General features: G+C 40.4%; 1 protein-coding gene across 1 annotated transcript; it reads left to right on the forward strand.

Annotated features, from left to right (window-relative positions):
* The first annotated feature begins 4,410 nt into the window (after positions 1–4,410).
* Positions 4,411–15,361, forward strand: sh3glb1a (SH3-domain GRB2-like endophilin B1a). The gene is made up of 9 exons (XM_028569705.1): positions 4,411–4,663; positions 5,164–5,305; positions 6,131–6,259; positions 7,206–7,339; positions 8,018–8,110; positions 11,658–11,747; positions 12,115–12,215; positions 13,273–13,510; positions 14,574–15,361. The coding sequence occupies exons 1-9, from the start codon at positions 4,601–4,603 to the stop codon at positions 14,679–14,681; spliced, it is 1,098 nt and encodes a 365-aa protein (XP_028425506.1). The 5' UTR covers positions 4,411–4,600; the 3' UTR covers positions 14,682–15,361.
* Positions 15,362–15,511: the final 150 nt, after the last annotated feature.

The raw sequence follows: 15,511 nt of genomic DNA on the forward strand, positions 1-15,511 counted from the left end.
GAAGGAGGTGCCGTGGTAGGAGGACTGGATGGTGAGGCCAGCTGACTGGATACAGGAGACGTGGAGATGGATACTGCGGAAAACAAAACACAAAGAGGGGTTAGACAAGAAAAGGGACAAGGACAGGTGAAAACAGAGTAGGTTGCGTGATAAAAACCAGCGAGTGTCACCGGTGGAGCTGAAGCAACAATTGTGGTGTGTGCAGTCAGCTGGCAGGCAGTAGGCAGGAGGGGAGGAGGGAAAGAGACCCAGGGAGAGAGACAGAGCAAAAAGAAAAAAACCAACAACAGAGGAAAATAAACAGAGACTCACAGCCAGCCGACCCCAACCATCACAAAAAACATTCATTCTTCTAATATGTCTACTAGAATGGTGGTTTTACACATGGACCTTGCATGCTACTTGACACAAGAAATAATTGCATGATCAAAGGTTTCCTTCTCATTCAGACTTGACAGCTGTCAATAACACATCATACAAAAATCAATGGTAAAGGGGTCAATGAGGGGTGACAGGCAAAGGGTGTGAGGTCAGATCAGGGGCCTGTTTCACAAAACCAAGATAAGGGATTAAGCCGGGATTTCCTGGTTATCCCGGATGAATTTTGCCTTGACTCGGTTTCACGAAAGCAGAGGCACATAAATCACCATGGAGATTTATTCTGTGCAGCTAGCCTGGTCCTGACCAGGCTAACAGCCAGGATTTATTTAATCCTGTAACCTTTTCTGTTCACTCAGCAGTGGTTTTACCCTTTTGTTATCAGCCTGGATTAAAATACAACAGGTGCATATTGCTGTTCATTTAAGTACTGTTATTATTTAAAGTTGTGACCATTATTTTTTTTTATAATTATAAATTTGTCATTGTTACTGTTATATTGCTGTATGAAGACTGCTGTTCATATTTTTGTAAGATTTTGATGAATATATAATGGAAGTTGTTGAGATAATTAGAAAAGGCTGATAACATTTCAAATGAGTTTTAAATGAAGTCTGTTACTAAGGGCAATACATACAATGCTGTACATTTCTATAGTTCCCCAATGCACCTTAAATTATTTTAGTTTATAATTTATTTTTTTATTCTTTAACAATAAGGATCATGTTAGTTCTGCTTCCATGTGCATTGTATTTGGCATTCTTAGCACACAATTTGTGTTGTCCAGTAAACTGGGACTATAATTTGGGAGGATTGTACAATTTTAAGAACATATCCTAACTGTACAATCCTCCCAAATTATAGACTTAGTTCACTGGACCAGTAACTATCTAGTGATGTAGGCTACTGTACATTCATGTGACAACTGGGAGAGGACACCTTAATGGTTTTTGACCTTATATTTTGCGTGGGGGGAAATAACTGATGAATATACTCTGTTCCATTCATGTTTATAGTGTGCATGGAATTTATCACTTTATTATCTTTATAGTTTCTAGATTTTACAGTGCAATTTCTTCAGTGTTTTTATTTTCTATGTCCATATATACCAGGGAGCAAGGCATATAATATGTAGAGAAGGAAACTCGTCCTCTATAAAAAATAAAAAAACACGAGAAAAAGCGTGACAGATAATAGCGGACAGACTAAATGATAGTCTAAAAATATACATTTATGAACTACTGCTCTTAAATGAAACCATTCAATGTGTCACTTGTCATTTGCAAAAACGAACACCTGTACACTTTGCATTAAAAGCGAGTAGGCCTAGTAGAAGTTAATATGACTTAGGAAATTAATATTTTAGCCAATGAGAGAGAGGGAGGAACAGAGTGAAAGAGATATTTACGCTTCATATTCTAGCGTTATAGAAAATGGATCTTCATGGTAAATTTCCTGAGATAACATTATCTTCTGCTTACTTTTAAGGCAAAGCGTACAATTGTTAATTTGTGCAAATGATTAGTAGCCTAATCATTGAATGGTAGGATTATGACGGTTTCCATTCAGAGCAGTGGTCAGTTAATGTAGATATTTAGGCTGCTTACGCATTCAGTCGGTCCGTGATCGTCTGCTACACTTTCTCTCGCTGTTTCAGTACAGCGGCCGTGTTATTTTCTTTTTATTCAAATAATGTGTTTCACGTCATCATACTTCCACAAGAAGCTGCTGCTCACTCTGTATAAAGTAGCCTATCTACAATGCCTATTCTCCATTTTGGCATCAGTAAATCTGTGATCGACCTCGCGGTCTTTTGAGGAAATCCGTGGACGCGCATCTATCTGAATTAGTTCAGCCTGGCTCGACTTAGTCGCTCCTCCTCAGCCTGGCTTGGCCTTCGTGAAACGTACCAAGCCAGGATGCACAGATTAGACTAGGTCAAGCCTCGCTTTATCAGTTATCCTGGATTTATATATTCTGCTTTTGTGAAACAGGCCCCAGGGCAGATGATACTTGGTTAAGCTGCTGCCGTAAGGGACTTTATCCATATTTTGAATGTGCTTTATGGATATGGATATATATATATATATATATATATATATATATATATATATATATATATATATATATATATGGATCATGTAACATAATTTGAAGTATACATGTATATATTGTCTTGAAGTTTCTAACTTGTATAGGCTATTTATGTAGGCCTAATTATGCTGTTGTGGAATATTTCGATTTTCCTACTTATTTTACACCACTTCTCGGTCCGTGATTTCGATATTTCCTCATGACATGAACGCAACAACATATTTCCGCATGACATACGTAAATGCAACAAAAGATTAATGGATGCACCTGAGCAGAGCAGCGCCGAGACATGGGGTGTTTCTCAATACCAAGAATGCAAACTACGGACTTGTGTTCTTGGGGAGAACGTTCTTGCTGGTTGTTCTTGGAAGAATAAACTCGCAAGTTTACAAGCACAGAAAAGGCTGTTAACAGTTTGAGACGATGCGTTCTTCCTGTTATTGCTCAACACTCCCAGCACAGAGGCTACCTGCAAGGCTCCAAAATACCAGCTAGATATAAAAACCACAACAATATAACCACTTTGTATTAAAACAATCTCTGGACAAGAAAACCTCATAATGCTACAACTATTGCAATAATATTGAAAAATAAAACTAATTGAGCTTTAATTTTATTGTTTATGGTTTAGCTCAAACACCCTTTACTTATTCAAAAGAGTGGAACGCAATCCCTATTATTAGCATATAAGTTTAAGTCAGTTTAAATTAAACAAATAAATAGCCATATGCACTGGTGTGTCCTATGTGTTCCTATTAGTGTTATGTGGAATTATCATTTCTATATTATTGTAGTGCACTGTATATGCCCAGGGAGATGGAAATTAGCAATTCAAATTATAAAGGTTGGTGTCTCCCCTTTAGTCTACATAACATGTCATAGCATGTTACCACTTTATGTACAACTGTTCATTTATCATAAAGACTGAAACTCAACTTCTAATAAATCAGAAAACAAATACACCAAAAATATGAACTAACTACAAAATATAATGTAGGCTATAGCCTATGGCATAATTTAAACAAGTCTCCCGAAAAGAAACGGTTGTATCTCATAGACTAATAATATACAGTCTATCTATGGTATATCTCTCCTCTGCCTGCTGCGCTCTGTGTGTGTGTGTGTGTGTGTGTGTGTGTGTGTGTGTGTGTGTGTGTGTGTGTGTTGAGTTTAACTCCGAAAAGACAGTTAACCACGTGTTGTGATATTTACACAAACGATCCGAAACGGCGAAATAAAAGCCTCTTATTTACGGGACCGGTCTTAAAGACCTCCGTCTTACAGCGGGGTTTCCGAGTGTGTCTGTCCGAGCGCCGAGCAAGCGGGCCCGGCAGGCACAAGCTGGCGGGTCATTTTATGGAGCTCCGAAAACTCCGAAAACTTTGTAGCAAATTGTCAATTCGGCAAAGATTTTCGCAAGGTGCTGCGAAGTTCATACAAGTTACCAACTGATGTATCCTCGGTAAATGGGCGTGTCAAGAATACATCCGGGAATTTTAACTGTTCTTGGCGAAATGCGAACTTGTGTATTGGGACAGTACTTTGGCAACACGAGATGACATTTCACTGGGACACAAGAACACAAGTCAACAAGAACACAAGTCAATAGAAGAACACATATTGGGAAACGCCCATGATAAGTCTACGGATATGATACACGCATCCCTGTCAAAGATTTAGGGTAGTGTTTTGACTACAAAATCCGCTTGCCTCTGCACTCCTAAATCATACATGAAATTGTATGGTGTGTCTCGCATTATGCAGATAAAACTCGTTTCTTAAAAGCCCATAGTGAAAACTAAGTAATAAACAGCAATAGTGACAATTAAGTAATAAACAGCAACACGTATTACTAACTAAAGTTTCAGTTTATTGACATTCATTTTTATTATTGTCAACTTTCTCATATTCTCGTGTGTCGATATGCGTCTGCGCGAGATTTTCTTCACAGCTGTCAGCATCGGACTCGGGTGGAGACGTGAACTATCTTGTCCTGCATACTATCTTTGTCAGGGTCAACAGCTGGGTGGAACAAAAAGTTGCTTCAATGACATTTTATATAGGGATGGCAGCTTGACTGTGAGACAAGCAAGCTGTTGTATTAAGTGTTTATTTCTCCCGCGGTGTCATGGATTTTAATGTTAAGCGGTTAGCTGCAGATGCGGGTACTTTCCTGAGCCGCGCTGTGCAAGTAAGTTTGAACGTCTGACGTTTGGAAGTTGTTGCTAACCAAAGTTAGCTGCTAGCTTAATTAACGTTAGTCGGGTAGCGTTAGCTCGCATGCTAAACAGCTAACGCTACCGTGTTGCTAAGTAGCCCGTTATCATCTGAGAGACATTTCTATAACGTTATCCTTCAAAGTTGGCTGCAGTTATAATATAGAGTGTTTTCAAACATTAACGTTACCTGCGAGACCACAGCCTCTATTGTAGCTAACGTTACACTTAACATTTGTTCAATGTAACTGTCAAAGCAGGCCTCGGCGACCATTAGATAGCAAGAGGTATCAACATTAGCTAAGCAGATAACGTTTATTTTGTAAGTTAGTCCGTCCAGCTTGCTCACTTTGGTGCCTTCCATCAAACATGCCTCGCATGACACCTCAGTCGTTAACACTTTAACGTTAGTGTATCACTTTCCGGGCGACACTGTGTGTGTGTGCACACTTTCACCGGATATTTTCTTTTTCAGTTTACAGAAGAGAAACTTGGCCAGGCTGAAAAGACAGAGTTGGATGCCCATTTGGAGAACCTGTTGGTCAGAGCTGAGAACACCAAGCAATGGACAGAAAGGATTATGAAGCAGACAGAAGTCTTACTACAGCCCAACCCAAGTAAGAAACAGCTAATGACCACTGTTGACTCTGTGATGAGCTTGACTGGACTGACGAACTAAATGCTGACATACTGGAACCCTTTTCAGAGAAGTGTAGGGCAGGTACCCACTCCATGTTCCTCTCTCTATGAGGAGAAAGTCCCCAAAACCCATTTATAGATCTGTAATGCCACTCCGAATGTTCTGGTAGATTCATTATAATGGTGATCCACCGACAAATGCTTCACTTCTGAACCCAACATTTGTAAATCAACTATTTCTGCTATATTATCAGAATAATACCAGCTCTGAAAGTTGATATCTTGTTAACATATGTGTTGACAAAATGATAGCTCTGCACTGAAGTTTAGCTCAGTGATTCAAAAAAAATGCCTGAATGAAGGAGACGTAATGCATTGCCAGTAAGATAAACAATGCTTAACGTCTCTTGAGATGTTGTTTGACATACATCAGTAGGTAGGGTGTCTGTGAAGTCTGTAAGCTCAGCTGTGCATCCTCCTCCGTTCACACCGTGATGCTATATTGCTGTAGCACAACAAACCCAACAGACCGACCGGCTGCTGGTTACAGTCTTGTGTAACGGTCCTATATTGTAAAGTGGATTTGTTCTACTTTTTCTCTGCATCCATACTACATACCACATATATGTTGACTGTGGCTGTCGGTGTTCATCCACGTGATGGTTACAGTTGTCATCGTGAAAGCTTCTATTTTAACTTGCCAACGTAAAGCAGGCTGTTTGGACTTACTGTTCTAAATTCGTTTGGCTCCCTCACTGTAGTCTTATGACTTTGTAATTAAGTTTTCTCGTTGCAATCCGCAGATGTCCGGCTAGAAGAGTTTGTATACGAGAAACTGGAGAAAAAAGCCCCTACGCGAATGAACAACCATGAGCTGCTGGGCCAGTCGATGATCGAGTCAGGAAGTGAATTTGGTCCTGGCACTGCCTACGGTGAGTAATACGGAGGACTTAAAGGAACATCTAGCCCCTGCTGAATTCTGATAAACTTTGGTTGTGGATCATATACCATCTTATTTTTATTTATTTTTTTAGCTGATTCCTGTCACTTTATACAAACTCAATCCTCCTGTACAATATTGCTTAATTCGTGGAGTATAAAATGGTTGAAATTAAGGCTGCACGATATGCGTGAAATATCTAATTGGGATTATTTTGACTGATTTGTGATTGCGATATGATTCATGATATTGGAGAGAATGATCATTTTTGTACCATTATTCTATATTAAGTATATTAAAAGTAAACATTTTCAATGATTATAGTGTGATTTTTGCGAAGATCTGTATCAAACAGATTTTTTTCTTCAGTCTGTAGGATAGGATTTGTAGGTCAGGACGTCTACGCAGCACCACAATACTTAATTCAGAATGGTTTGACACAGATTTTGCATTTAACAAATATTGCACCCACTTGCGATTTGGATATTGCACTAGTCCATATTGCGATTTTGATAAAATGGTGATTAATAGTGTAGCCCTAGTTGAAAGCCTTCTAGTTATTAAGGTTTAGTTATTGGGCAAGCTTGAATAAAATTTTTGTTGTTGAGTATTCCAGTATTCTGTCTACTGTTAGACTTTGAGTAAAGTTTTTTTTTTTTTTTTTTTTTTTTTTTGTGGAGAACATTTGAACTCTTCTGTTATGATTTTTAACGTCAGCAAAACCCCCTGCCACAGTCTTTCATGTCATTACTCGGTCGCAGCCGTGGCTTCTCGCAACTTTTGAACAACAGTACTTTGTACGTTTCCACAGGCCTCTGTGTCTTCTCAAGACAGAAGTATTTAGGCCTTCTTTAGACTGTGGTGCCACATTGTGCAGTCTCCTGTCCAGTGGTATATTGGGAGTGAAGCTGTGTCTGTGCTGCTGCTGACCATTACAGGAAATGCTTTGATAAAATGTGGTGAGACGGAGAAGCAGATTGGTGGGGCCGAACGGGAGTTAATCCACAGTGCTGCCATCAACTTCCTGACACCTTTCCGGAACTTCCTTGAGGGCGACTTCAAAACCATCCTGGTGAGTTGGACTGCTGGACTGGCTACAGGTCTTTGAATCACTTTCACTTTTTGCTGAACTTTGAACCTTTTATCCAGAACTTGACCCTCAGCACTATTGGCTGTAGAGTGTAGTGCAGTCTTGGTGACGGTCCCTTTCTGTTTTGCAACTCCGTCCAGTAGCCTCAGCCTAACTTCTGTTTAGTTCAGAAGTTAATCCAAAAGATATATTTAATTCTACATTGTTGAAAGTTTCAAATTGTTTTGTGAAGTGAAATTACGGAAGCAGAAAAATAGTTTCAGATCTTGTATCTATTTGAAGAAAATATAGTGTATAATAAAGTCCCCCCCCTCCTCCTCCTCCTCCTCCTCCTCAATAGCTACAGACACAAAAAATGGAACATCCTAAGGAAAGCTCATTGTGGGACTGGCTCTAGTGGCTGTAATTCTGCACCAAGGCTGAATTTCGGGAAAGAGACTTCAGATACAGTATTAGGGGACCCCTAAGGTCTATATAAAAGAGACTTCAGATACAGTATAAGGGGACCAGTATAAGATTCTCCATCTACCATAAAGTGAGTGACGACAGCAAATGCACGCCACTTATCTCATGTGCAAGAAAATTGTGACGGTAAAGGACAGTGGTGAACGAACCGAAGAATTCAAATGTTTTGAGGGTTTTATTGTGTTTTGTGTCCAGAAAGAAAGGAAGCTGCTGCAGGTCAAACGTTTGGATTTGGATGCAGCCAAAACCAGGCTAAAGAAAGCCAGGATGACTGATGCTAGAGCTGCAGTAAGTACACACACACACACACACACACACACACACACACACACACACACACACACACACAATCGTCAATGCAACACTTAGTCATTTTTTTGCATCTGGATATCTTCTGGTCATTTTAATGCTGATTAAGGAACAGTGATTAGCCAATTTCCCTTCAGAGGAAGAAAAGCTCCCCACTGTGCCCCCGTCTGAAGTCCCTCAGGTCATAACCAAGTTACACAACATAAAGCTGATCATTTTATCTCTTGTGACTTGCATACAGTCACATGAGCAGCTATGGGAAGTTTAGACTTCCCTTTTTCTGGACATGGTGTGCCAGTTTTCTTCTGACATCTGTTCATCATCTCTTTTTCTTTGGCATAACAGGGCTCCATTTCTCCATTTTCTTTAATTTATTTTTTTAAATAACATAAATGCATCTTTTTCTTTTTTTCTTTTTTTTTTAAACATTGAACGTGCAGTATTCATAAGACTCCTGGGCAAACCTTTTGATACATAAGGAGCACTTGGTCCCTAACAAAGGACAGCGATGATTGTGTGTCACAAATACAAACTGCAGTCTTTCAGTTAAACAGCATAGAGTCTAAAAACATGTTTAGGCTTTTGAAAATAGGAATGGCATTTTTGCATCCTTTCAAACATCTTAGTGAACCTATTTATATTAAGTGTTCAACTTTAAAAGTTACTCAAGATATAATATAACTTCAAATGAAAAGATCCAGTTGAAATGTGTAGGTTGAGAAGGCAAAAACAGTTTTGAGTCACAGACAGTCACAACCTGAAAATGAGATTAAGATGGCAGTTATTTACACACTGAAATAACAGTGGCCTTTTGACTCTGGCACACCATATTTTCCAAAAAGCTACAAATACTCCACAAACACAACCGTAAGTTGATCCGCTGATGTGTTGATGTTATATGAATGGAATTTCAACTGGGAGATTGTGACTCCTGCAATTTGAGGTGATGAAATCAGCTGATAGTTGTGAAATTAGGAGAAGGTCATTATAATTTAAGACGGTTCTCTATCTTTGAAATTGGTAAAGTGAGGACAAATGCAAAATATAGATGTGTAGATGTGTGTTTCAGTTTTGGGGGTTAAATTATGGAATGAACTTGACTGATGTTGAAAATGTGCACATCTCTGTTGAATTTAAAAAAAGCTTTACAATCCAAATGAATTAACAGTTATGAAGTGATTTGAATAAAATGTAAATTGTAAAATGTATTCCTAGGATTGTACCCAGGTATTTGGTTTCATTTAGTTTTGTCAGATTTCCGGGGTGATTCTATAGGGATTATGGCATAGGATAGGCAAAAAAAAAATAAGCCTTGGTTTCAGCTACGGTGGCAAATTGTGAGAAATAATAGTTTCTTTCATGTATGTTAACCGAAATAAAATGATTCATCATCATACTAGAGAAAACTCATCACGTTTCGTTGATTGATTTTCGTTCGTTTGAACTACAGAAGCATGCAATGGTACAGTGGTGTTACAGAGTGAGGCTTCTTTTACCTCCTAAAGAATCTTTGGTTGAGTACAGGCACCCCGGCTTGCAGGAAGCCCACATTTTGGCCAGTCATCAAGTTAGTCATGGAACTAATGTTAATTAATGGCAGCTGGTATTTATGACCGGCCTTTTTCATTTGAACCAGCTAAAGCGCCATCAGGCGCTACTCAAACGTTTTGTACACTGAGATTTGCTGAGCAAATTATTGTACTGATAGTCCTAAGTTCAGTATATAAAGTGCCTTTGAGCGCATTCGAACCCTTGACCTCTGCGTCGAGGCATCAACCTCTCAGTATATGTGCGCCTGCTCTATCCACTGAACCAACCTGGCCACGACCTGCAAGTGTTTTTAATGCCATGGGTTACATGGGCGTGCCAGTAAGATAACAGACGAGACAAACTAAGCTGCTGATATTCTACAACTATTAGAAGCAGGATCACTAAACGGTACGATGTAATGTCAGCCTCATGGATGGACATACAAACACTGGGCAGTATCCCAGAAAAGCTCTTTGGCTGCAGTCTTCAGAGCGTCTAGAGTAAATGAGTGGCTTTTGGGCCCAATTTTCCACAGATAAAAAAAAAAAAAAAAAAGAAAAAAAACATCTAACTGAGACCCAGTGAGCCTAATTTCCATCCCTCTTTAAAGAACTGTTATTTTATTCAGAGCCAAGTTCTCCCTGTGGCTTCTTAACACACTCTATACAAATACCAATAAATGTATGTCCTGTCAACAATATCAGAGTGAACTTGTTGACTCATGAAAGGGAACCTAAATAAAGGAGGTGTAAATTGTAGTCTATGCTGGTTAACACCGGTTCTCGCATGGTACTCTTTTACATGGAGACGGTGCCGCACAGATCACAGGGAGCCTGAGGTGGCTTGGTTGTGTGAATGCTGTGGGGTGAGAAATATTAATGTGCTACCTTCTACAGAGTGTGGTTTTGTTGATACATGCCACTGCCGCCACACACACACACACACACACACACACACACACACACACACACACACACATCCTCACACACTCCGGGTGTGTGAGGATGTGTTGTGTTGGCTGCGGCCGTGCAGCAGCTGTATCTCTAACTACTGTGTCACTGTTTTCAAAAAAACGCAAAGCAGCAGATGTGAGCAGAGGAAGTGACAGAGGTGAGTGGAATGTTGGAGCCATCTTTGAATCGCACACACACACACACACACACACACACACACACACACACACCACCCTGTAGCTTTCTCTATCTCCTCCATGAAACAGACTGTCATACATCTTGGAAAAAACCTTGAATCCTTGGAGACGAGTCCTACGAGAACCAAACACTGTAAATGGTCTCTCTGCGGCTCTAATGTAAGCTGTAGAGAGTTCGGGACAGTGCGGCCATTGTCCCGGTCAGTCTCGTTTCCAAACCATATGTTTATTGGACCTTTTTTTAGCAAGTTTTAACAAGCCATTGTTCCCCAGATCTCATATTGACTCATTTTGGCTCATTATGAGGAAAGGGGAACAGAAACATCATGGTGAGATGTTGTGTCTGTTTCCCTGGCCTCTGACTTCCCCGGTCTGGGCCCACTAAAGCCATATGTCATGCGCACATATTCAGCCTCTGGCATAATTTTCTCTTTTGGTTGATTGAACTGTTCATCTGTTTGTATTTTTTTAATGCATTTTTTTGGGGGACTAACTGATGGCATATGTTGATATTCAGTTTACATCAATTTGATTATTTTCATGCCAAAAAGTTCAAACAATTGTATTTTGTGTTGTTTTTTTGTTGTTGTTTTTTTTCTTCAGATAGCAACAAGCTTTATACCACAAGACACAAACACTTTATTTAAATACAGATAAAATAGCATATTAGAGGTGGCACTACATACTGCCATATCGGCAAAGCATTTTGTTAGTTTTTAAGTCTTTTGGTCTGCAAAGCTTGGTTTTGCTCGCTTGGATCATCATCATTTCTCCAACCGAGATGCGCATGTCTGTTTAATGATGTGTTATTCTCTGAAAATCTAGTTTTTGCTTCTTCATTCTCAGGCGGAGCAGGAGTTGAGGATGACCCAGAGCGAGTTTGACCGGCAGGCAGAGATCACCCGCCTGCTGCTAGAAGGCGTCAGCAGCACCCACGTAGGTAGCCCGGTTAAGCCCAGCACACCCTCCAGCTTCTCAGGCTTCTGCTTTTAATAATAATGAACGATCATTCAATCATTAAACAAATAGCATTAAGGGATGTTATTGCAGCGCTGCCGGTCCTTGGTAGCAGGAACGTCCAATTTCGCCGTGTAACGTTGGTGCAGCCAGCTACTATTTAAGACGACAACAGATTTGTTGTAGAAATACTTATACTTCTTGCAAATCTAACCTTCAAACATAAACCTAGTTAGGCTAAGAAAGTAATTGAATTCTCCTTTTGGAAACCTTGAGTTTAACAAGTGAAAGAAACTGGTGAAACTTGCAGTATTATTCTCTTACATCTCTCCTTGTGCATTACCAGGCACACCACCTACGCTGCTTGAATGACTTTGTGGAGGCCCAGGCTACATACTACGCACAGTGTTACCAGTACATGGTGGATCTCCAAAAGCAGCTGGGCAGGTGAAATACCACTGTCACCTTTTTCCTTCCTTTTTGTCCTGAATAACTCTATACAACTAGTTCACTTCTAACTCTGGTATCACGCTGCATTGGCTGGCCGTTTTTCCAGGCAGTTCGCAAAACAGGTGATGCCACATAGAAGACAGCTTTTCTGAGATACACGGGTCAAGGCATCTCACTATCCAAAGTCCTCCTGTTTGCATTCAAGGCCATTCACAACCTCGCCCCGCCATATTTGGCTGATCTCCTCCAGCGTCCCACTACCTCCCGCTCCCTCAGATCCTCTTCCTCCATACGCCTGTCTGTCCCCTCCGCCCGTCTCACCACCATGGGGAGCAGAGCATTCAGCTGCTCTGCTCCCCGTCTCTGGAATTCATTACCACCGCAACTCAAACATTTATTATTATTATTATTATTATTATTATTAAGTGCAGCACTCATCTGTTGTATCATCTGTCGTACTGCACATTGCTGCAGCTCCTCTTTTCACCCTGTGTGTTGAGCTCTCCATTTTAATTACCGAGTGAGGCATCTCACTTCTGTTCCATCTTAGTTGGGAGTCGCACATGTGCAGTAGCTAGGTAAGCACTACTAGCCAGTCAGAAGCAGAGTATGAGGGCGTGCCACACTAGCAGCTAGGCGAGCATTATAACGTGTGTTACAAAGTGACGAGCGTTCGTCACGGAAGTAAAGGCTGGACTACAATAGAGCTGTTTGGAGCAGTTTGTGAACAGTGTACAAACACAAAGGAAAGGGACCAAGCATAATATGAGCACTTTAATATAATCTTACTGCAGGGAGCAGTAAGTCATTACAGCCTTTGCTGTTATTTTTCCAGTGTCTTTCCAACTGGGTAAATAACCGTGTTACTTTTAGAAACCCTTCCGGTTCTTCTCATCAAAGCAGTGCAAGTTCATGTTGCGTGAACTTTTCACCTTTCTGTTGAAAGAGGGGAAATGACTAATACTTAAGTCAGAGAGAGAGAGAGAATAAACCGCTTCGGTGAAGAACACTTCAGCAGGTGCCAGTGTTAATCGTCTCCCCTTCCTCCCACCAGTTTCCCCTCGTCATTCTCCAACAACAACCAGTCGTTGGTGTCGAGCGGAGCCAGCAGCATCTCCGTGCCCACCATCCCGGTGTCGGCCTCCCTGCCCAGTGTGTCTGCGGGCCACGGCAGCTCGACGGCATCGGGCGGGTTCAGTGAATTGCGTAGCTCCAACGGCAGCCGCAAAGCCCGAGTGCTTTACGATTACGATGCCGCCAGCAGCAGCGAGCTTTCCCTGCTGGCTGATGAGGTGAGGGGGGTGGGGAACCGTACAATAATTTAAGATTGATTTCAGTATTACTTTATATTTTTACTGCAATTGTTTTATAAGTTTTTCCTATATTGCTTGACTCTATTGTTTCAATATTTTGTCTTTTATTGTAGTTTCTTTTCCAGTTTCTTTTAATATAAGAATCAGCATTTTAACTAACAAATTTAGCTTAACCTAAACTACAGTGGAGCAGTTCCTGTTCAGTAGCGGAACATCAGCCACTCCCTTTTCCATTACAAGCGGTTGACTTAACAATGAACCAGCATTACCTCATTCATTCCAATACGCACATTTAGGAACATTTTCCACTCTGCCCTTGCATTTGGTGAGCCAACTTTGTGGCCTGAACTGTCTTTGATAATGGCAGGATTTATTACCAAGCATTTCATAAATGTGGTGCCTTTTGGAAACACTGTAATGTTGATGAATGCTACAGAGTGGGCTGACTGGATGATAGTGTACCTTTTTAAATAGAAACGGAGACTTGATACTTTTAAAGTTCCCATATTCTGCAAATTTTCAGCTTCAAGCTTGTATTTGGGGTTTCTCTAGAACATGTCGACATGCTTAAATGTTCAAAAAACACTTTCTTATACTGTCCTTCTGGATATACTGTACCTGTATTTTACCCTCCGTCTGAAACACCGTCTGAAACACTCCGTTTTAGCGCCGGTCTCTTTAAGCCCCTCCTCCGAAAAAGCCCAGCCTGCTCTGATTGGTCAATGTTTTCGGGTCTTCCGTATTTGCGCTCTCTGAGTCTCTGCACCGTCATTGCAGCTGGGGAAGGACTGTAACGGCACTGTAGTGGCACTTTTATCAAGTTGTGACATCACAACCGTACACAAGTCCTGGTGGCTCGTTTAAAGGCACCGTTTCTAAATCCGGTCTGTGTGCGTTTCTCTGTGGATTGAGAGTTTTGATACTTTCCCAGTATTTATATAGCGCCTCAACCTGCTTTGTAATATAATAAAATCTCACTTTTTTTTTTTTACAATAAGGGACCTTTTAATACAATTAAAACACTGTATCCCTGTATTTGCAGGTGATCACAGTGAGCAGCGTCCCTGGCATGGACTCAGACTGGCTGATGGGCGAGCGAGGCAACCAGAAGGGCAAAGTGCCCATCACTTACCTGGAGCTGCTTAACTGAGGCCCACAACCCCCCTTCTCCAGCCCTCTGTAACCAGCTGTGATGTCATATTTATATTGTGTTGCAGGGACAGGCCTCACTTCCTCTTCCAGTCAGTCATTTTAGTTATATTAGTTATATTTCAATGATAAAGGAGTCTCAGTTTTCGCAGACTTGAGCCGGAATGAATAAATCTGAGTGATAGGAAAGGAAAATGGACCACAATCCTAACACATTTGTATGCAACTGCAGTACATTTCTAAAACCTGCTTCCATGCCTTTGTGTTTGATGCCATGCAATCTGCAACATGTGCCAGAACATCTCCCAAACTGTAACTTAAAAAAAAGGAACAGTTTTTGTTTACAATATAGATTTCAGATGGTGACCTTAAATGCTTTTAATGTGAGGGTTTTATTTCTCTTCCCTGTTTTTTTTCAAGTGATACTGTAGAAATTAAAAAAACAAAAATGCACTTCAGTTTGAGGTGGAGAGTAATTCTGATTTTTAAGTCTTTTTTTTTTTTTTATATATATATTTGATAATCTTATGGTGCAGTAGCTGTTATGGTTATCCAAAATATTTTACCATTATCGTAAGTATTGCGTGTCAGCTTTATTCACATGAGCCATACTGGACGGTGAGTTAAACACATTGTTCCAGTAGATCTGATTGATGGGCAGTTACAAAACGTACATGCCAAACAACGTTAAGTGCCTATCACAGTGAATAGACCTTTCTGAAACCATTTGCCTTTTTTTTTAAGCTAAACCAGCAGTATTGAGACTGTCGATTCAGTCTCTTCTCTTAATATTGAGCCCTAATACTTCTATTTAAGTTATTTGACAATTGG

Source organism: Perca flavescens, chromosome 22 (genome assembly GCF_004354835.1).
Source record: "Perca flavescens isolate YP-PL-M2 chromosome 22, PFLA_1.0, whole genome shotgun sequence".
NCBI lineage: Eukaryota > Metazoa > Chordata > Actinopteri > Perciformes > Percidae > Perca > Perca flavescens.